This window comes from Lynx canadensis, chromosome A1 (assembly GCF_007474595.2).
Source record: "Lynx canadensis isolate LIC74 chromosome A1, mLynCan4.pri.v2, whole genome shotgun sequence".
Lineage (NCBI taxonomy): Eukaryota > Metazoa > Chordata > Mammalia > Carnivora > Felidae > Lynx > Lynx canadensis.
The window spans coordinates 122,605,190-122,628,816 of record NC_044303.2 but is presented as its reverse complement, the minus strand read 5'-3'; the positions used below and the strand labels follow the sequence as shown (position 1 = coordinate 122,628,816).

General features: G+C 42.2%; 1 protein-coding gene across 2 annotated transcripts in view; it reads right to left on the bottom strand.

The window, feature by feature from the left end:
• Positions 1-16,209, bottom strand: part of STK32A (serine/threonine kinase 32A) — a 130,978-nt gene extending 114,769 nt beyond the window's left edge. For both annotated transcript variants that reach the window (XM_032593137.1, XM_032593138.1), the window contains exon 1: positions 16,070-16,209. In XM_032593137.1, the coding sequence (XP_032449028.1) occupies positions 16,070-16,121 (52 nt within the window). In that variant the 5' untranslated portion in view covers positions 16,122-16,209. The remainder of the gene's footprint in view (positions 1-16,069) is intronic.
• Positions 16,210-23,627: the final 7,418 nt, after the last annotated feature.

The following is a 23,627-nucleotide window of genomic DNA, read 5'->3' as shown; positions in this document are numbered from 1 at the left end:
GGGCTTTGGAGGCAGACAGAGCAGGGTGAGGATTCAGCTGTGCCTCTTCCTAGATACTCGAACATGGGCAGGTTTTCTAACCTTGCTGAGTTTCACTTCTCTGTTCTGCACATCATGGTGGTAATACTTTGCCCTCAATCTGTGATAAGCTAAGACAAGTACCACACTGGGAAAGCACTCAAGCATTGGTCTCTCTAACCCACCTGGCAGTTGCCTGTCTCTCTGACTTTGCTCTAAGTTTCCTGTACTCAAAGTTCCCTATGAACCTTCTACCCCAAGAGCATTATGAGTTGCTGAATATGAAAGTAACCACATTCTTAGATGTGAGGGGATGGCATGGGATCCTTTGGTGAATACATGGACCCTTTCCCAGGAAAGAAAATAATGCAAATATACAAACTAATCTTGGTATAAATTACAGGGTTCCTCAGAATGCTATTTGTGGATCCCATGTTAACAGATCTCTTTAAAATTAAAGAGTTTATCATATTGTAAACCAGAATCCTAAGATAAAATGCTACCTAGAAACCCCCGTCACAAATCTAATGATAATCTGCTAGCACTTTCCAATGCTTAGTATATGAAGCAATATAGACATTTTACATGCCTTCTTTTATATAATCCTTATGAGCCCCAAAACTCAAATAAAACACTGAGACTTCAGGAGAGTAGGTAACTTGCTCAGGCTCATAGAGCTAGTGACAAGTCACAGTTATTGGTTAGAAATTGAGGAATCCCAAAATGATAGATTGAAGTTATTACCTTAGTACCTCAGAACGTGACCTTATTTGGGAATGCTGTTGTTGTAAATATAATTGATTAAGTTAAGATGAGGTTATATGGAATTCAGTAAGGATTCATTGGGCCCTTAACCCAATATGACTGGTGTCCTCGTAAGAAGAGAGAAGTTTGCACAGAGACAGAGAGATCACATAAGGTAGAGATTGGAGTGATGCTACTGGAAACATGAACTAGACAGGAAGTATGCTCCCCTGGACAATTCAGGGCCGTGGCCCTGCCAGTACCTTGACTTAAGACTTCTAGCATCTAGAACTGTGGGAATGTCTTCTGTTTGTAGCACTTGTTACAGTAGTCCTGGAAACTAGTAATGGGAAACTAATTTGGAGCTTCTGACTCCAAAATCGAAGCTCGTTAACACTAGACAGCGGCACGTGCTTTCCATGTGCATCTCAAAATACAGGAAGAGAAAATGTGATGACATGTTAAGACCGGATAAAGACTGGCTAATTCTAACTCCAATTACATATTCCAAGAACATGATGAATAAATGGAAGTGTGCTCTGACTATTCAAGAAGTAAATTTGAGAAGTTTGTTGAGCAGAGCCGGAGAACAGTTGTTGAGATCCTTGAAGAGAGAGTTCTATAATGCCCTGGGGGCTCCCTGGTGCACAGGGCTCAAACTCATGACCTTGACTCATGAGATCATGACCTGAGCGGAAATCAAGGGTTGTGCACTAAACCGACTGAGCCACCCAGGTGCCCCAAATGATCCTGGTCTTTAAAACCACCCACTCCTTCAGTATGGATAAGCAAAAGCTCTGCCATGTCCAGCAGTGATGTATGGGTTAAGGACACAGGCTCATAGTTGTGAGATGACTACAGGGCTCCTTCTCAAAAGTATTCTGAAGAGAACAGAAGGCTCATTCTCTACCATCACGTAAGGGTAAATGCGACCGCATGTGGTAGATACCTGTAATGGTTGAACTCAAAGAGTTATCTCTGAGCCAATCCACTCCTAGATATATACACCAAAGAACTGAAAGTAGGGACTTATACACCAGTGTTCTTGCAGCATTATCCACAGTAACCCAGAGGTGGAAATAACCTAAGTGCGCATCAACAGAAAAATGGATAAGCAAAATGCGGTATACATGTACCATGGAATACAGCCACAAAAAGTGACAGATGATGTTCTAACACATGCTACAAGACAGATGAAGACCTTATGCTAAGTGAAATGAGCCAGGTTCAAAATGACAAATATTGCATGAGATGGAGGGGGCATGGTGGGAATTACTATTTGATGGGTACAGACTTTCCGTTTGGGATACTTTAAAAAATTCTGTGATAGCGGTGATGGCTGCACATAATGTGAATGTACTTAATGCCACCAAACTCTATACTTAAAAATGTTTAGAATGACAAATTTTATGTAACATATATTTTTCCACAGTTAAAAAATGCTAACGGGCACCTGGGTGGCTCAGTTGGTTGGGTATCCAACTCCTGATTTTGGCTTAGGTCATGATCTCACAGTCATGAGACTGAGCTCCACTTCTGGCTCTGCACCCTACCACAGGGTAGGCCTACCCCTCTGTGGTAGGGTGCAGAGCCTGCCTGGGATTCTCTCTCTCCCTCTCTCTCTGCCTCTCCCTTGCTCATGCGCACTCTCTCTCTCTCTCTCTCTCTCAAAAAAAAAAAAAAAGATGAATAAACCTAAAAAAAATGTTTTAAAAAGTCAGCTTTCAGCAAATGGTGCAGAATCCTCCATACTTCATTCAAGTGACTATTTATTTATTACATAATATTCATACTTAATGTTAATACTGTCTAAACAGAACAAAACTGGTTACCGTATTATTTTATATAATAATGACTTAATACTCCAAAATAAGGAATATGTTTCTTTATTCCTACCACCCAAATAATTTTCAAGATTAAAAAATTATTCAACATGACATGGAGGGCCTGGGTGGCTCAGTAGTTTAAGCGTCTGGCTTCAGCTCAGGTCATGATCTGACAGTCTGTGAGTTCGAGCCCCGCATTGGGCTCCGTGCTGACAGGTCAGAGCCTGGAGCCTGCTTCGAATTCTGTGTCTCCCTCTCTTTGCCCCTCCCCTGCTCATGTTCTCTCTTTCTCTCTCAAAAATAAACATTAAAAATTTTTTTTTAAATTATTCAGCATCACAAAAAAAGCTACTGAACTCTAAGAGAATTCCTTTCTATGTTAGTACTTCACTATGTTTAAAACTGTACTTTTAAATAAATTACAATATGCCCATGTTGTAGGATTTCATGTATACTAAATTACACTTTAAAGAAATCAACAAATTTTATGAAACTGGGATAAACTACTCATGATGTAAGTGAAAATGAAGGTACAGAACTATATAGTACATCATCCCAAATATATCAGAAGTAAGAAAGACAAGACTATTACAATGTATTCATTCATTCAACAGGGAGGTACTGAGTATATAAAAGTGAACAAAACAGACAAAAATCCCTGTCCTCATGAAGTTTGTGTGTGTGTGTGTGTGTGTGTGTGTGTGTGTGTGTGTTTTAAGTGAGAGGAAAAAACAACTAAGAAAGCAAATAAGTCAATGAAAATAAGAAGTCTGAAGGAAAGTGTAGTGGCCAAGAGGAATTGAGGGATACTAGAAAGGATGCAGGATGGAGATTGCCAAGGGAAAGTCCCCCAAAATATTAGCAGTGGTTATCAATGGGCTGAGGCATTGTGGGTAATTTTTTCTTCCTAATTTTATTTTCCAAGATTTCTGTACCTCAGATGTGCTAATTTTATAGCTATAAAACTCACTATTAAACATACATTTCCTAAGAATAGCTGCAGTTAAGTTCATCTACCTTTATAGAAGATAATCCCCACAAACTGTTAACCATGAGGATTATTGGGACCATAGTCTCGAGTGTAAACCCACCAAGAAAAGGAAGCAAGCCAGTTCTAGATCCCAATTAGGAACATGGGAATTAAACAAATTCTTCCTAATGCTTAACCAAGCCTTAGTTTAGAATATTTTTCCTGGTAATTGGGGTACCTGGGTGGCTCAGTCGGTTGAGCGTCCGACTTTGGCTCAGGTCATGATCTCACGGTTTGAGTTCAAGCCCCACATCGGGCTCTGTGCCAATAGCTCACAGCCTGGAGCCTGCTTCGGATTCTGTGTCTCCTCCTCTCTCTGCCCCTCCCCACTTGGGCTCTGTCTCTCTCTGTCTATCAAAAATAAATAAATGTAAAAAAAAATTTGGAATATTTTTCCTGGTAAATGAAGAAGTTATCAAAGTGGCAGGGACTTCAATATTTTGTAAAAGTAAGTCAAAATTATCCCTCAAGGTGTCAAACAAATTAGGTTGATATAAAAAGGTTGAAGAATGAGTGATGATGATGGTGAAATGTATAGTGAAAGGCATGAATGTTATTGCAGTCTTTGTCTTTGATGGAGGAAGATGAGAAAAGCTCAGGAGTAGTGATGAACTGCAATAATTAATTCCAGATGAGAAAAGGTGTAACATACGGAACCCCTAACCATTCTGTAACCATGTCATCTAAGGGGTCAGCATGGGAGTTACAGCAGAAGTGAAGACAGATGTCACTGAGAAATGCAGTGATTCCGCTCTGTGAGAGCAGGATGCAGCAGTAGTAGAAGCATTATGGACATTTGATTTTTTTTTTTATTAAAAAGCAGCCCCCTATCTTTACTTATCTGATTTTATACATTCATTCTGATTGGGCATCCTAAGTGGATATTTATAACTGAACAAATTAGACTGGCTTGACATCAAGATTCAGAATCTAGGGGCTCCTCCTGGTTGGCTCAATCAGTACAGCATGTGACTCTTGATCTCGGGGTTGTGAGTTCAAGCCCCACACTGGGCCTAGAGCATACTGAAAAAAAAAAAAGATTCAGGATCTAGCCACGTGGCTATCTGATTTCAGGACAGTGGTTTAATCATCCTGTGCCTCAGTGCAGCCATGGGTAAACTGCACCCTGATCCAGTGATAAAGTGCATTATGGTTGCTGGTCTCCGCTGTTGCTCCTAACGAGAATGTCACTGGTTGCTGAGCGCGTTTCGCATCACTTGCTTCCACAACGAACTCTATGACACACTCAGTATCTGGATGGGAGGATGGGATGAGTGAGAGTCCAGGAGAGAGTTTCAGGCTGGCCACCTCCCAGAAAAACCACCAGCCTGGGACAATGACGGCCACCACCATGCCCCATCTGGGTAATGTCACGGAGGTGCTCACCCCCACCATGTCCTCATCAACACCCAGACTTCTGTCATAGATGGAGGGTGGCAGGGATGAGAGCAGCACGGGGATCGACCGACCTAGAGCACTTCCTAGGGAGGGAGCAGCATGTGAGCCAAGGCTCCAAATCCCCACGGTATGATCCATTGTCCCATCAGACCTCACAAATACAAATTCAGAGATAGAGTTAGTAAGAGTTTAGAGGTGGCAACTGCAGGGCATTAGAGCCCAAGTGTGCCACTTGGATGCAGCCAGCCCTGGTAACTGCTCACATGATCTCCTAGTTTCTTCCCCTTATATTGGTAGACAGCTTAGACTTGGAGCCTCAGTCTAGTATCTCCTCTTAAAAAAATATTTCTGCCTTAACATCATATCCTGCTTCAGCTATTGGCTCATTGCTCTGCTCCCCTTTAGACAAACTTGTTGAAAGACTTGATGACACTTTCTTTGTCTATATCCTCACCTCTCATACACCCCAGCTCCCCAGAGTCTGCCTACTGCCTGCCTGTCCCTACCAAACAGCTGTTGCCTATGTCCCCAGTCTCCTCCTGGTTGCCTGATACCACAGGTATTTCTTACTTTCCTCAACCCCACATTCACCAGACCATTCAACAGAAGTGAGTACTCCCTCTTTCTTGAAATACCCTTCTTTCTTATTTAAAAATTTTTTTTCTTTAATGCCTAGTTTTGAGAGAGACAGACAGAGAGAGAGGGAGACACAGAATCCGAAGCAGGCTCCAGGCTCTGAGTTGTCAGCACAGAGCCCAATGCGGGGCTCAAACTCATGGACCGTGAGATCCTGACCTGGACCGAAGTCGGATCCTTAACCACTGAGCCACCCAGGTGCCAGGAATTACTCTTCTGTCTTAAATTTCAGAACAAATGGTTTTTCATTCCTCACTAGCTACTGCTTCTCATTTTTCTTAGCTGGATAGCTTTCCTCTGCCTGACTCTCAGTAATGGGATTCCTCTCTTCTTTTCTTTCCACCCTCTCCCAGTCCAGACTCATCAGTCCCCAGAGAACTAGGAACCACATCTTGAGATCGCTAGGCCAGACTTTTCCACTCACCTCTGACTGCTCAGTCCCAGTGTCCTACCTAACATCACCATTTAGTCTGCTGTCACTTTATGCACAGACAAGAGCTTTTTTTCCCCCCTAAAATTGTTTATTAATTTATTTTTGAAAGAGAGGGGGAGAGAGAGAAAGAGAGAGCAGGGGAGGGGCACGGAGAGAGGGAGAGAGAATCCCAAGCAGGCTCCATGCTGTCAGCGCAGAGCCCAGCTCAACACGGGGCTCAATCTCATGAACCTTAGATCATGACCTGAGCTGAAAGCGTGAGTCAGACGCTTAACCGACTGAGCCACCCAAGCACCCCCAAACAAGAACTCCTGACTATGCCTAAGCATGTTCCAATGGCTCAGTGCCCTACCTTCATTTCAGCAGTGTCCTAGCCATCTTCCTGCCTACTTAAATGAACACCTAGAATTCGTTATTTTGTTCTTCCCTCTTATTCCACATTCAAACCATCAGTGAGTCTCAATTATTTTATATGGAAAATAAATGTTGAATAAATTCACAGCTTTCCATCTACGTTCCCACTCTGCTGGCCCAGGTATCCTTATCTTTCACTGAAAAATCCTTGTCCTAATTAAAATAGGTTATTTGGTTTTTATTTTTTCATTTTAGCCATGTAAGTTATCTACATAGAACTTACTGACAATTATAATTATACATTTGAATTTCACAGAAAATCCCATCACCCTAAAAAGACATTAGAGGAGAAAAGAAAACCAACACTGGGTAGCTTTTATTTATTTATTTGCCACGTAAGAACATTTAAAACCTCATGATTATGATAATGGTATTAATAAGATTTATTGAACGACTACTACATGGCAGGCATTATGCCAAATACCCTTTATGGATAATCTCTTTTTATTCCCACAAAAACTGTATGAGGCAGATATAATATTATTAGCCCCCATTTACAGATAAGAACACAGGATTGGAGAGTCAAGTCATTTCAGTGTGACTTGTGAAAAGAGTCTCACTGTGAAAAAAGTTCTATTTCTAAAATCCTTAAATACTAAACACACACAAGAAAGAATGTAATCTTATAACTGGATTTTTTTTTAATTTGAGAGAGAGATGTAGTGTGTGAGCATATGAATGGGGCAGAGGTGGGGAGAGAGAGAAAGAATCTTAAGCAGGCTCCACACTCAGCCCGGAGCCCACTGCGGGGCTGGATCCCACTGTGGGGCTGGATCCCACAACCCTGGGATCACAACCTGAGCTGAAATCAAGAATTTGACACTTGGGCACCTGGGTGGCTCAGCTGGTTAAGCATCTGACTTCGGCTCAGGTCATGATCTCATAGCTTGCGAGTTTAAGCTCCACGTTGGGCTTTGTGCTGGTAGCTCAGGGACTGGAGCCTGCTTCAGATTCTCTCTCTCTCTCTCTCTCTCTCTCTCTCTCTCTCTGCACCCCCCCACCCTGCTCATGCTCTGTCTCTTAAAAATAAATAAAAATTTTTTTTAAAGAGTCTGACACTCAACTGACTGAGCCACCCAGGCACCCCAGAACTGAGATTTTTAATAGTATTCGCTTTATGAGAAGTTTACCACACGGCCCCCAATTTTCTCCTTTTACCACAGATAAAGAAAAGCACTGCCATAGGTTGGCATTTGTCCACAGAGGGTGTCTGGGAGTCACTGGGTTAGCCTGTAATTCTCTGACACCATGAAACTAGTTAAAGTTGAAGGACAGCTCTAGAGCATATCACTTGTGATCCCCTGATGAAAAGTTACTTAGCGGGCTCACTAGCCCTTTATCATCCCAAATGGTTGGCAGCAAATGGTTGCCACTAATACATGTGGAGCTTGGCAGGTTCTTTAAGGATATATTTGAACTTTCTCCAGAGAAGCAGCCTCCAAGGCCAATTGATGGCATCTGTTAGCATAGTCAGCACTTCCTTTTTATGAAACTCTGTGCCCCAGGGAGTCTGGGATTTACTGACACCCACTACTGGTGCCAAAACCAAGCAATGGGCACCAACAGCTTCTTTTCCTGCTGCCTGAACCCCAATTCATGAATATGCTCGGAAGTCAAAAATATGTTGGCTATTTCCTTAGAACAAATTGGAAAGTAGAACAGTGGGGTAGAATGGGGGTGATCAATTGTTAGATGCCCCCTAGTTGAATAAATGTCCCTAGTAGAAAATAAATTCTACTTAGTGTTATTTCAGATGAATTACAGACTGGTACCCATTTATTTGAACCCAGTCCGTATGGCTATCAGATAATGTATATTATAAGAGTAATATATTTTATCCACTAAAACAGTAGATTTATTGGCCCAAGTATTTCCATTGGTGCACAATGACCAACCGGAAGAGAGATGGTGAAGAATGGCTTTAAGCATCAACAGAGAACAGATATCAATATCCTTGCCTGGCCTCTCAGCCTAAGGCTAGAGGGCTGTAGGTGGATACTGGGGGGTCCCCAGCATATATGAATATATGTCTGCCAGATGCTTTGGATTAGGGGTTAGCATAATATGGCCTGCAGGCCAAATCCAACCCACCATCTATTTACATGGCTCATAAGCTAAGAATGCCTTTTGTATTTTTAAATACTTAGAAAAAGAGTAAAAAGAATATTTTGTGACAAGTGAAAATCATGTGAAATTCAAATTACAGGGCCCATAAATAAAATTTTACTGGAAGGGAGCCACCTTCATTCGTTTTCTCATTATCTGTGGCTACTTTCATGCTACAATGGCAGAGTTGAGTAGTTATGACAGAGACTGTCTGAACTGCAAAGTGTAAAATATTTACTATCTGGCCCATCACACAAAAAGTATGCCAACCCCTACGTGAAGTAATTCTCAGAAATAAAAAATACGGGCTACTCGAGCATAAAACAAGGTTAACATGACTTATTTTACTGTAAAGAGGACTCCAGAAAGGAAAGAAGAAATAGTGTAAGAGGAAGAAAATAAAGCATGTGCTGGTCTATTGAATTCAAAATCTGTCACCATAAATTTTTTCAGTTTTTCCACCATAGAAACAGGGCTCCCTGTCCTAATGTAACAAGAATATCATTAAATTATTGGCTTTTTTGTGTCCGTTTCCAGATGAAATTTCCATGACTGGTCACATAGCCATGTGTGGTTGAAGCCCCTATATAATGCATAGAACCTGAATTGGTGAATTGATGACTACCACTGGTTACTTTAATTGAATAGGCATCTGCCAGGCCATACAGCAGATGCTGGATGCTCCTTCACTGCCTTGGTCATTAAAGACATTAGGCTTGGAAAAAAAAAAAAAAAAGACATTAGGCTTGGAGTTCACATGGGCTGAACACTGAAGCCAGCTTACAGATTTAGTTTTCAAACCTGGGTAGATGCAAGAAGAAAACTAAAAATGTCTATAACTTTGGGTAACGTAAAAAGTTAGTCTACTTTGAGTGTTGCTTAATACTAAGTAATTCCTTCACCACAATTTATTCATGAGACACATTGAGCTAAAATATTCTTTACTTCAAAAGAGGAACAGGGGCGCCTGGGTGGCTCTGTCGGTTAGGCGTCTGACATCGGCTCAGGTCATGATCTCACGGTTTGTGAGATCGAGCCCTGCGTCGGGCTCTGTGCTGACAGCTCAGAGCCTGGAGCCTGCTTCAGGTTATGCGTCTCCCTCCCTCTCTGCTCCTTCTCCACTTGTGCACACACTCACTCTCTCTCTCTCAATAATAAATGTAAAAAAAAAGCAATAAAGAAGAAATGAACTATCTCCAAATCTCATTCCTACTTGGACCAGAAACATCCACCATCCCAGAGCTAAACAGAGCTACCTCATGTTTAACTCATTGACCTGAGTAAACCTGAATTGTGTTACATGAAGAACTCAGGGTGAGTAAACCTTACAGAACATAATCACTCTTCAGCCATAGAGATTTCACGTATCATCATCTGCTGCCATTAAACCAAGGGAGGAAATCAATGGCCAGAAATCATGTTTCCAAAAGACAAAAGAGTAGATAGGATCATGACCTTTCATTTCCCAAATTGACATCCACAGAATATTATGTGTCACAACACATTAAAAGATTTTCTACAAAATAATTTCATTTTGAATTAAGTTTAAAAAATATAATAATACTGAGATTTCATTATTGTAGGACTTTTCAGAGTCTTTAACATGCCCATAAGCATTGTGAATCTCTGAAGGCCTGATGTAACTTGGCTACATTTGTTTGAGTGGATCCTCTCAAACATGTATTCATAACTCACCACTCAGTAAACATGCAAATTGGAAGCACTAGCTCCACCTTGGAGGTCTTTTTTCTTGGCTAATTTCTCCCTTACTCTTTTTTTTTAAGTTTATTTATTTATTTTTAGAGAGGGAGAAGGAGGGTGGGTGGCAGAGAGAAAGAATCTCAAGCAGGCTCCACACTGTCAGCTCGGAGCCCAACGCTGGTCTTGAACTCAAGAATTGTGAGATCATGACCGAAGCTGAAATCAAGAGTCAGATGCTTAAGCCAGTGAGCCACCCAGGCTCCCCTCTCCCTGACTCTTCCAATGTCTTGGAATGGGGGAAATAAAGCCCTCATAAGTGCCTGTTCTTACGAACTGTTGGAGCCGAGGTTATTTATGACAAATGCTTTAACTAAAGGGTAGACTGTCCAAGATGCCTTTATGTTTTTAAGAAGCCAATTCTCACTAGAGAAATTTTCCTTCTACTTTCCCAGTCATTTTGATACAAAATAGTAAATAATGTAAGACAACACCCACGTTTGAGAGGGGGAAGTCTGAAATTCATTTGCCTATCCAATTGGGCACAGACGCAATGCATAGACATTACAATAACAAAGGAGATTTTCAGAGTCCTTCTTGCTGGAATCAATTCAGTAACCTCCCATTTCTTTTGGATTGCAAATCTATGGTCAATTTTTTTGGCCCAACATTTTGAAGGACCCACTGCCTCTGCCACCAAAGAAGATGTAGGAAAACCGGAACCAGTCACATATCCTAGGAGACCAGTGTTGCCAACTGAAAGTAGAACACTGAGTTTTCAGCAAGTCCTAAGAAGAATGCAATAATTTGGCTTTCCCTGCAAACTCAGGGCACTGATGAACTCTTTGTAGCAGCTTTTAATCTAAAGCCAACTTTTCTTAGTTACAGCACTGCCGAAGAAAGTGGTCTCCCAGCTTCACTAACCAATTTCATCACCTCTGCATTCTTTGTACATGCTTAGAAACACATACTACTTACAATGATTGCAAGACCCTCTCCTGTTGCCTAGACTCTGATTAGAAACCAGTCTACTTTCGCCTGTTGTTAAAGAGTTCCTTTTTCTAAATCACCTTGAAAACCTCAACGATTGGACTTTTTAAATGTTAGTATTTTTAATAAAATAAACAAGCAAAAAAACCCCAAGAAACAAAACCTGAAACAAATCAAAACAAAAACTGTATTCAGACAGGGGAAACAAAACAGATTTAAAGAAAAAGAGGTTATGAACATTAAAAAGTATCACTTGCAAACTTCTTAACTTTCAGAAAAGTTACCATGTCTTCTTGTATCCTTAATTATTTCTCAGAGTTTCCATATGGTAGTTGGGGGGGGGGGGGGGGGGACATTTGCCACTCTGTCTGTTGATCAAATGGGATTACTTAAGTAACTTTGGGTTTAAATCAGAAAAAGTAATTGATTTTTCAGCCGATTGAGTTTTTGATTTTGCCTTAAATGAAAAGACAATCACCCCAGGGGAGGGATGAAAGAGAAACCAGAGGAGATGATGTTTTTTTTGTGAAGTCAGTAACTTGGCTTCTTTTTAAAGGACTTTTATATAGGTTTTCACAACATCCGTAAAATCTGCCATTATGTCAGTCCAACTGCATTGACAAAATTATGAATAGGTCGTATTCACTATGGCATCTACACAGAGCTGCATTTAATCAATTTTGGTTCTTTCAGAAGCGGAAGTACCGTAAAGAGCTCATGCTAAGTGCCTCTGTGCTAATATATAATAGTATATCTAGCATCAATCAGGTGCTTACTTTACATGAGACACCTCACTAAGTGTTTTACTTGCATTATTTTATTGTAACCTGACAATGACCCCAATGAAGGATCCCCAATCATTACTTACATTTTACATATGAAGAAACTGAGGTTTCCAGGGGTTCATTAACTTGAAGAATAGAAGGGTTTGGTTTTTTTTTCCCCCACATGAATTCACTAATAATTATTTAGGTTTGGGGACTTTTCTCCATGGTATTTCAAGTCCCCTTAGAACACTTTATAATTAGTCAAACTGACTCTTGTGTTTGATGATGGACAATCAGACCACATCTCCTTTGAGTTTTCTCATAGAAACACCTAGAATGCTAGTCTGTGGCACTGCTGAGATTTAAACCGTGTAAATGTCCTTCCACCAGTGGAGCCCATGCTTTCTCCCACTATGCCAGGTGGCCTCCTCTCACAAAATGCAAAACATAATTAGGTGGACGCCAATGTAGTGCCTCCTCTAAAATTAAAGAATTACCATATGACCCAGCAATTCCACTGCTAAGTACATACCTAGAAGAATTGAAAACAGGGGCTCAGACAGATAATTTGTACACCTATGTAAATAGCAGTGTCAGTTATAAGCGTCAAAGGCAGAAAAAAGCAAATGTCCATTGACAAAACAAAAATGAACAAAATGTGATATATACATGCCATGGAATATTATTCGCCTTCAAAAGGAATGGAATTCTGATAAATGCTGGAATATGGATAAACCTTGAAAACATGATGCTAAGTGAAATAAGCCAGATACGAAAGGACAAATCTTATATGGTCCCACTTATATAAGGTACCTAGAATAGTCAAATTCTTAGAGACATAAAGTAGAATGATGGCTGCCAAGGACTGGGGTGCCGGGGGATCAGGGTAGAGGAGAAGGGGTGTTACTGTTTAATGGCTACCAGATTTCAGTTTGTGGAGATGAAAACATTCTCCAGATAGCTGATGGTGATGGTTGCCCAAAAATGTGAATATACTTAATGTTACTAACTATACATTTAAAAATAGTTAAAATGGTACATATTTTATTTTAAATAATTTTTTTGATGTTTACTGATTTTTGAGAGAGACAGAGCTTGAGCTGGGGAGAGGCAGAGAGGGAAGGAGACACAGAATCCAAAGCAGGCTCCAGGCTCTGAACTGTCAGCACAGAGCCCGATATGGGGCTCGAACCCATGAACAGTGAGATCATGACCTGAGCCGAAGTCGAAGTCGAAGTCGGATGCTTAACTGACTGAGCCACCCAGGTGCTCCATTATTATGCATATTTTAAAACCAACAAAGAAGTTAGGGGTTAGATTTGCATCAAATATAAAAGGTGGGCCACAAAACAAAACAAAAAAATAGTACAATTTGAGATCTACTTTGCAGAAGGTAACAGGAATGAGATAAGCAGGTTTTATGCTATTCAACAGCACTATAAACCTTGTACTTTGTCTTCACAAAACAAAGATCAACATGAATAACTAATAGAATGATTCTCTCAAGATCACCATCATATGGAGCAACATGAAATACAAAGTGTCAGGACGAATTCCAGCAAGAACAGCTTATTACAGTGGACAGGATCTCAGGTAACATCTGAGTCCTTCATTACCTTCAGAGTGAACCAAAACACTTCAGCAGGAGAAATCTTGAAATATCATTTGGGAAAACTGATTCGAATTTTCTTCTCAAATCTATACATTGGGAACAGCAAACACTTTGAAGGAAATATTAAACACTTTTTCATTGCAGATTGGGATTCTTTGGCGCAGTATTTTTAAAATAATTAAATTGGCTCATTTAAGTGCCCTACATTCTGGCCCAGTTTGATTATTTATGTAAAAATCAGGAGAAAAAAAAATGAGGTAGGCATGAATGTTCTTTGATTAGTCAGTGCTTTTTGTTGTTTTTCTTTTCTGGTCAGAAGCTTTATAGCAGTCAAATAAAATTTTATCTTGTGCTCAGTATAGAGCTATGAAAAGAGCCAAATCGAATTTATAGGATTTACTGATAAAAACAAAAACAAAAAGCTAAATGCTCAGAATGTCCTACTTTCCCTCCCAAAAGTCAGTGTCTTAAAAACAAACAAGTGAATATGGCAATTAAATACAGTCCCTTTGCATTACATAAAAAACTCCTGCTCATCAGAATGTTAGGATATAGGCAACTATTCACTTCTGATTTGTTATTATTTGGACCTTGGACTTGGTTTTCCTGTGCTTGAATTATTCTTCTCATGTCATTGCATGAGTGGCTTCTTCTCATCTTTCAGGCTTCACCTCAGATGTCACCTCCTCAGAAAGGCCAATCCTGACCACGCTGTATCTCAAGTGGTCTCTCCGCCATCATCCGGTCCCTCTCTGTAGGATCACTGAGTCATTCCCTTGGTGGTGCTTTAACACTGTCTCCAGTTATCTGGTTTATGTATTTGTTTCATTGTTCATTGTTGGCCTTCCCCCATTAGACCATGAGCTCCACAAGGGCAAGGGCCGTCCTGATCCCTGCTCTTTTCCTTCTGTCCAGCAGTGACAGGCTCGTCACAGGTGGATCTGCCCATCCATTTCTGCCTTGCAACTGTGTGTATAAACAGACTCAGAGCCTCACCCCTAGGGAGGCTATGCTCAGCTCTTCTTTTTATGGGGCTGGAGGCTGGACAACTAAAAGGTGGTGGCCTACAGGGGGCTAAGAAGGACCTGCTTGCTCCTTAGGCCTAACTTTACCCCAATTTACTTACACAAGAGTCCCCTGCAGGTACTTAGAAAGTGGTACCTTATTTCCCATTTGCCTCAGTCCTTTGGGTCTCTAGATTTCTTGGGAACCCCGTGAAAAGAAAGGCTGGCTCAAGTGAGGAAAATTTAGAGATCTCTGTATTTTCTCATTATAATGCTATCCTAATACCTTGAAGTGACACACATCCCTCCCAAGTGACAAACGTGAATCTAGCCTCTCTTTCCTACTCTCTGTGGCCTCCTGCATAACATAGGGAACACAGTGAACTGAACAATTGAAATCTAAGCCTACTTGTCTTTTCATTTCGGAGATGGAAAAATCAAGTAACATCACAGGTCTTTAGATTTTCACCCTAACTACTTAATAAAGCAAAGCAAGGCCACAGAAATAAGCATGGGAAAATGCTGAAGACCATTTTCTAAGTGTATAAACAAGGGTTTCCATGCAACACTTTGTATAGGTAGTAAGGATGCACCTGTCAGTTAATAGCGAGTGGCTGGGAACAGGGCATCCTGAGCAGTCGGATATTTGTTTAAAAGAGTCCTTCCAGGCACACCTGGGTGGCTCAGTCAGTTAAGCATCTGACTCTTGATTTCAGCTCAGGTCATGATCTCAGGATTCAGGAGACGGAGTCCCGCATCATCACGCTCTGCACTGACTTGGGATTCTCTCTCTCCACCTCACGTGCGAACACACACTCTCTCTCTCAGAATAAATAAACAGTACAAAAATAAATTAAAAAAAAAATAAAAGGGTCCATCCACAGACTCAAAAATTGAGATTGTAGCAGGCTTCTCGTTGTCCCCTGACTATGGCACACAGCTAGTTCACCCCTTCTTTTGTAACAAAACAGAATTTATTTTTATCTATTTCTTTTCTTTTTTTTTTTATTTAAATTCAAGTTAGTTAACATACAGCATAGTACAGGTTTCAGGAGTAGAATGGGTAGTCATTCATCACTTACATAGAACACCCAGTGTTCATCCCAAGTGTGCTCCTTAATGCCCATCACCTGTTTAGCCCATGCCCCCCACCCTCCACCCCTCTAGCAACTCCCAGTTCAGAACTTATTTTTAGAAGGTTCATGGGCACATAAGGTAACAAACTAAACTTCCCATTGCAACTTGTTACCCTTGTAACTCGGTTCGGGCATGTACACCAAAGCAATCAGCTTTGCTGTGTAAATTTACACTGTGATTTACTTATGAAGCAAGGTGTTTATATTTGAATTCTGCAAAATTGTATATTTTATTACAGTTATCACATATTTCTTACCATCCTCATTTTCGTCAAACACTGGTGGTTTGCTTGAGGTGTTGGCTCCCATGGTCAAATATGCCCAGACCTGAAGCCTCCAGTTACACTATCCTGACAGAAACATTCATTTTCACTTCAAAGAGGTCTGGAAGCCTGAGCTCGATACCTGGGAGAGAAAAAGAAATGTAATCCTTATAATATGGTGTGCTCTAGGAACCCTGAGCACAGAACTGTGGCTGCAGTATTAGTCTAATCTGTATCCCTACATCAGAACTTTTTGTGATTGAAAAATGATACTTTCACAAGTAACAGAACATTAGGCCTCTGGGAGAACCCACCACATGGCCTCATCAGTAGTGGTCCCAGACTTACAAAGACCAAAGAGAGCAACGTGTTTCTCTAAGTATGAAAACAAGTTTATTTATTTATTTATTTTTTTTTTTAATTTTTTTTTCAACGTTTATTTATTTTTGGGACAGAGAGAGACAGAGCATGAACGGGGGAGGGGCAGAGAGAGAGGGAGACACAGAATCAGAAACAGACTCCAGGCTCTGAGCCATCAGCCCAGAGCCCGACGCGGGGCTCGAACTCATGGACCGCGAGATCGTGACCTGGCTGAAGTCGGACGCTTAACCGACTGCGCCACCCAGGCGCCCCTGAAAACAAGTTTAAAACGTGGTCAACCACACTTTATTTAACAAGTCCCAAAATAAAAAAAAATAAAATTTTATTGTGACTCTGCACATTTTTGAGAAAATATATTGGTTCAAAATTGCTCTTTTGATGTTTGATCAACAACTTTAATATTTTTGGTCACGAAAATAGATTCCCCACCTCTTTCCTCCTACCCTGGAAAGTACTACAATGTAAAAAGAATAAGGTCTGAGTTTAGGCTTTATCACACCAGCAAATTGCTAAATTTCACTAAACGTGATTTTTATCCCCTTCCCCTGAAGTTGAAGATAATGATGGTCCCCTCCTCAAAGGCAAATTAAATGTGATTTGAGACAGTATGTAAAAAAGTATTTCACAGTGGAAGTGTTCCATGATTGTTGGCCCCTCTGAAGTTCAAAGGATATATGTAAGAGCCAAAGGCCCTGAAAAAATGTACATTTGCGGCTTTGTTCACTTTTAATACTTTCCCTGAAATTGGTAAGGAGAGGCAGCATCCACAGTTCTGGTTATTTTCTTTCTTTTTTTTTTCTTTAATTTTTTTTAACATTTATTCACTTTTGAGAGAGCACATGCGGTGGGAGGGGCAGAGAGAGAGGGAGACACAGAATCCAAAGCAGGCTCCAGGCTCTGAGCTGTCAACACAGAGCCCAATGTGGGGCTCAAACCCACAAACCGTGAGATCATGACCTTAGCTGAAGTCAGACCCTCAACTGCCTGAGCCCCCCAGGTGCCCCACAGTTCTGGTTCTGAAACCGAAACTACTAATGGCTGGTTACTTGATCTCTTGTCTCTGAAATGGAAGAAACAACAGGGCACCTGGGTGGCTCAGTCGTTTAAGCGCCCAACTTTGCTCAGGTCATGATCTCATAGTTCTTGGGTTCAAGCCCTGCGTCAGGCTCTGTGCTGACAGCTCAGAGCCTGGAACCTGCTTCGGATTCTGTGTCTCCCTCTCTCTGCCCCTCACCCACTCACATTCTGTCTCTCAAAAATAAATAAACATTGAAAAAAAATTTAAAATGGAAGAAACAACAGGGCCTTCCTCAGGAATCACAAGCTCACATGCCTACAAGAGCCAGGCAGGAATGCAGGTGACTGCCCTTCACCAGGGGGAAGACATCAGTGCCTGGTGGGGACCCTGGTGACCCAGAGAATCCAGGCTCCCTCTAGAAGAAGTCATCGCTTTCAGATCCAAAATTTTGTCACCAAGCGGAAACATGAGCCCAGGGGACAGATCTTCAGATCTGCCAAAAATAAAGGGTAAAGATCCAGGTTTTGTACAAACAATATTTAAAAATTCATTTTAGCTGTGTATGCCTGAGCAAACCTCATACATGGGACAAACACGACTCATAGGATATAGTTAATGAGACATTGTCTGTAAGGCAGTTCACACAATGCCTGGCACATAATTTACAAAGAATAGAATACTATTTTTAATAGTAACTGTATTTCCTTATACATTATTTTTTCGATACTGTATCGAAATCCACCTATTGATGGATTTCCTCTTGAACTTGTTACACAAGACAAAAATGCAGATTAGAGACAGAATTGAGGAAAGCGTCCCAAGCAAACCTGGGCGAAGGACGAGTTATTGAAAAAAACTTGCGAAGCTCCTAAGCAAGTCCAGAAGCAAAGCTCATTTTCCCATTAGGAAAATGTAAGTAAAGCCTTCATTTGGAAGGCAGACTCATTAAGGAAATGCTACTTTTCATACTAAAAGCCAACTGCTGGCAAAGTGCCTTATGGACTTTAAAAAGAATCATTAAGTGGAGAGCAAAGAAAGAGTCAGCAATTAGGAAGCAACCAATTAAATGGTATGGGAGGGGGAAGGTGGTAACAGGTGGCTGGAACAAGCCCAGGGGGATTATTGGACATCAGGAAGACAGAAAGACCTCCACTCTATATCTATGCTAAAAAAAAAATAAATAAATAAAGGGCTTTTAATTTCAGTACAAAAGGGGGTGAGGAAAAAGCAAGTGGGATGCCCTTAGTGTTTCACTGTGGGCCAGGGAGAAACGAATGGGGTGCTCTGTGTTTTATTACTGCATTTAGAGCCCAGAATAAGCGGGAAATCGTGTGAGGGCTGAACCAGGGATCACATTAGAGAGTCTTGGTCCTAAAGAGAACATTGATTTTAATGAACTGAGATTCTTCACACCATAGACTGGGATCACATTGTCTTTTATTTTGTGCGTAAAACCTCAGGACACAGAATTTTCACACCACACCCCAAATCCTGTCATTCTTATATTTTTCTATATTCCTCAGGCTTTTCTCAAGTAGCCCGTGTTCCTGTAGCATAAGATGTACCAAGCATTGACCTTGCAAGTTGTCAAGACAGAGAAAGAGAGAGAAATATTATCACAATTTGCCACAGTTCAGAGTTCCACCCGGATGTGCAGACAATTCGGTTCACCAAATATCCAGTGATTTTTAGCAGGAAGGAAATCTGTCAACAGGAAACCACTTTTACATATGTTTGGGGAAGGGGGAGGTATATGTTGTGGTTTCTCCATTGTACCTCATGTAGCCAATCCAGTTCAGAACTGTCTTTGCCTTTTTCTCCCCAGGGGGATAACCAACTTAGGTAACTTTCCCTCATATCCAGTTAGAAATAAACTGTCTGGCAGGAAAATGAAGGCACATCTTTCGCATTCTGCGGCATAGGGCCCAGAAGGGTTATGGGACTCTCTTCTGCCAAATCCACACCCATCCTGACCTCCTGGAACTAAGTCTGCAGGGCTACAGAGTATCATTTCAAGATGTCAAGAGGACACTGATCACCCGTGGACATGAACACCCTAAACATAGCAACTATAAGAGAAAGAGCAGTATGTCTTACAAGAACACAGGAGAAATTTCAGATTCTACCCTCACCTGCCCAGTCCTCAGATTATTAACTGCAGACTCATTTTCTAAAGCCAATGTTTGACCCCTCGCCTCTACTTTTGGGGGCTGTCAATCCGTGAGCTTTTTTCTAAGGAGTTAGGGCCACCTAGGTAAAGACGCCAGAAAGTTGCCACTTTGATGGGACTGTTTAGGTTCAGTGTCACAGCATGTGCATAGAACTTACTTTGTTTGCATTTGAAAAACAACTTAAACTGAGAAACATACAGAAAAAAGGAAAGAAAGAAAATATCATGAAAAACACCACTCTGCTCTATTGTTTATATTTCAGTATTCACCGAAAATTACAGGTAAACATTATTTCCACCTTAACCCTCATGCAAAATTAATTCCCCTTTCATACTTCCCGAAGGCAGAAACGATGGCAAATCCTGTATATGTTTCACAGTCCTCTTTCCGTGATTTTACAGTATGACGTGTGTTTTAAAGTAAATCATATAAATGACATCGTGGTCTACATTGCGTCTTACTGTGACCATTGACATTTACAGCTCTCTGATTTAGGCATGCTGATCTCTGCAGCTCTGATTTCTGCTTTTTAAGCGCTGCATAGCAGTCCATGGTGTGAATACACCACACTTTATTTATCTGTGTAAAAATGTTCAAATCCTTCCGCTTTGGGGGAAAACATCCTTGTGGAGATGAAGCCAACCATCGAAAGCAGTTTTTGCTCGTTTAGAAGCTGAGTAAGAAAAGCAGTCAGAAACACCTCCCGCAGTCACCTCGACCCAGCATATATTTACTGAAGTCTGACTGGTTCTGGCCCTGGGTCAGTGAGAGGCTGGGGGACCAGGTGGGGCCACAAAACAATAGATTCTAGCCCTATGTGCTGGTGGTGGGTTATCCTGACCGCCCGCCTTTGTCTCATTCCTCTAACTTCCCAGCTTCCCGACAGTGCCCTTAGTCTGCAGGTCTATTTAAAAGAAAGAAAAATCCAGACCACTACTCACCTAGATCTTGGTTCTCTCTTCTCTCCTTCAAGAAGCTGGGACGTCAGCCCGGGGAGTGGGGGCTAGCAGAGGGACTCCCAGAACCGCAGAGAGAGCAAGAGAGCCGGGAAGGGCGCCTACCTGTCTGGGCGCGGGCGGCTGCGGGCGCGGGGCTGCGCGGGGCTGCGCGGGGCTGGCCGGGGGCGGGCGGCACCTGCGGCTGCCGGGGCTCCGAGCGCCACCCGAGCGCGCGGCTCCTCTGGGAGGGGCCGAGGGCGGGGAGCGGCCAGCCCGAGGGCGTCCCCTTGTCTCCGCCCTCCCCAGAAACCGCCTGGCAGTCGCCTGGGAGAGGAGCAGTCCCCTGGGGTCCGTGCGTCGCCGGGGGAGGGCGAGACGGGGGACAGCGCCGCGGGCGCGGCTCCGCGCCGGCGGCCGGGATCCCGAGGCGCCTTGGCAAGGTCCAGAGCCGCCTGGCCGCGGAGCGCGCCCCAACTTCCCGGACCGAGGCCTGAAGTGACCCCCCCCCTCCCCTCCAAGACACCCGGGCAGCGCCACCGAGGAAGGGGTGGGAGGGGATGGGCGGGGGAGCGGGTACGGGCCGGCAGCCCGGGATGGTAAGACTTTCTCCAGCATTGTGGGAAAACCAAGAGAGGATTGAGAATTTCATAGGATCCGACAGGGAGGATCTTTTGATTATGGTCTAGCAGATATCCTCCCTTCACTGCTGGGAAACTGAGGCACGAAGAAGGAAAATACTTGCCAAGTGTAACATACAAGGAACGGAGAGACCCTCTTCCAGACCTAGGTCTCCTGGCTCCCAGTCCCTCATTTTCCCCCTGCATCTTTTTTAATGCTCCACCTCTGCCTGCGGAGGTGGGGCAGGAGACAGGGGCACAGAGATGAAGGCAATCTCGCTGGAAGTTTCTATGTTCTCTTCCCTTGCTGCTCTTTGTACGTCCCCTTTGTAATAATCGACACGGTCAAAATAACTTTTTATTGTTTTTTCCACCAACCCAAGAGTCACACACACTAAGACACCAGAGAATTGGTACACAGGTCGCTCTTGGACCCAAAGAGGGTGTGTGATCATAGGCAGTTGAGGAGCAGGGCAGAAATGGAGTGTGTAGGTCTAGTCTGGGGGTGCGGTGGGGACAGCTTCTCTTCAGCTCCAGCATTTCCCTGCCATGTGGAAATGCCAGCTCAGTGTTGCCAAATATTCAGATTTTAAAAGAGAAGCTAGAAACGAGAACTTCTGTGTGAAATCTCCCATTATTTAAAAACATTGGCAAATCTAAGAAATGTTAAAAAAGCTGTGTTGGTCAAACAAAACGCATCTGTGGCTGAAATGTTTTTTCCAGACTCCTGTTTTGATCTATCTAGATGTAGAGTTGCAGAGTGTGGAAACCATTTTGGCTTTGTTCACGATGTTTAGTTACAGCTCCTAGAATGGTGTCTGCAGCATCTTTAAATATATCTGCCGAAATTTTTGGACAAGTCGGTGGTCACCTTATGGTCAAGAGCCCCATAGTTTACTCATGAAACAAAGATTTCGGAGAAGCTATGTTGTATTATAAGCTAGCCCACTTTCTCTTCTGGCTCTTATCTCAGCCATTGGCTACATTCTACCCTAGTTAGTAATTTGAAACTTGGAATAACCTTGAACTTCAACTGACCTACTCTGTCATGTGCATTTGGCGTCTGGAGGAAGGGATTTGCCCAAAGCTGCACAGTGAGTTAGTGGTAAAACCAGGTAGAGACTTACCTTCTGTTGCCGACACCTTATAAAGAAACTGGGAGAGCATCAAATGCTATAAATGAACATTTAATGTGGAATTGGAGCTGAATTCCAAAAGAGGGCAACCAGGTTCAAAAAAAAAATCGAATTTTTAAGGAATTCAATTTTTGGAGAGGGTGTTCTTGTTAAGGCAAAAATCAGGCACCCAGCTGAAGACACACTGCTTTTGTGTAACGTCTGGTAGTTTAAAAAACCCTTGGGTTATCTTCATGGCATTAGAGATTCACTACAGATTTGTTAGGCTGGTGTTATCTACCTTATCTCCTCCCAGGAGATAATGGTAACTGTTGTATCACTGAGAAAACTGAAATTGCCAGAAAACAGGCTGAGACTAGAACTGAAGCCTCTGGGTACCTCTTCACTTTAGTAGTATAAAGGGCTTGGAGTCAGGCAGCCTTTTATCCAAAAGCCAGCTCCACTGCATAATTTTCTGAGATATTAGACAAGTCACTTAGTGGCCCTGAGCCCCAGTTTACCAATTTCAGTAAAGGGGGATAATGGGCATTCGTATCAGCTGTGATTGGTGGAGGATTAAACGAGATAATGTGTACCTTACTGCCCTTAACATGGTGCTAGGCAGCAAAGAATAAGCCCTTAGAGTGTGGTAACTGTTAAGGTTGTCCTTTTAAAATTTTTTTATTTATTTTGAGAGAGAGAGAGAGAGAGCATGCAAGCCAGGAAGGGGCAGAGAGAGCACTGTCAGCATGGAGCCTGATCTGGGGCTCGAACTCACAAACCATGAGATCATGGCCTGAGCTGAAATCAAGAGTCAGATGCCTAACTGACTGAGCCACCCAGGTGCCCCCCATTAAGATTGTCATTTTAATTAGCAGACTGGCAGGTTCTTCCCCAGAACTTCTCAGATCTGTCCTATAAATCTTTCTTCTGTTGGTATAGTCACTTTTGCTTAAAATAAAACTACTGATCAGTCCTAATATATTTAGTCACGCTTTGCATACGGTAGGTTTTGTACAGAAATCGTGATTCTCATTACTATCTCAGATGCACTCTATCAAATGCAGACCTGTTTCAAAGAGCTGATTGTGTGTTAATCCTTCATTTATTCAGTTGTTTATTCTCTCTCAAACATAGCTGTGGGAGACACTGGGGAGGCTTCCACACCAAGAGGTTACTTGGGAAACAACCAGGCCAGATACTTCTGACAATCTCTGGAGCCCCCCAGTGGAGAGGAGAATTAAGGGAAAAGGAAACCAGTGAGAAAGTTTTGTCCTAGTAGATAACAGGAATAAACGGGTAACTAAAATTA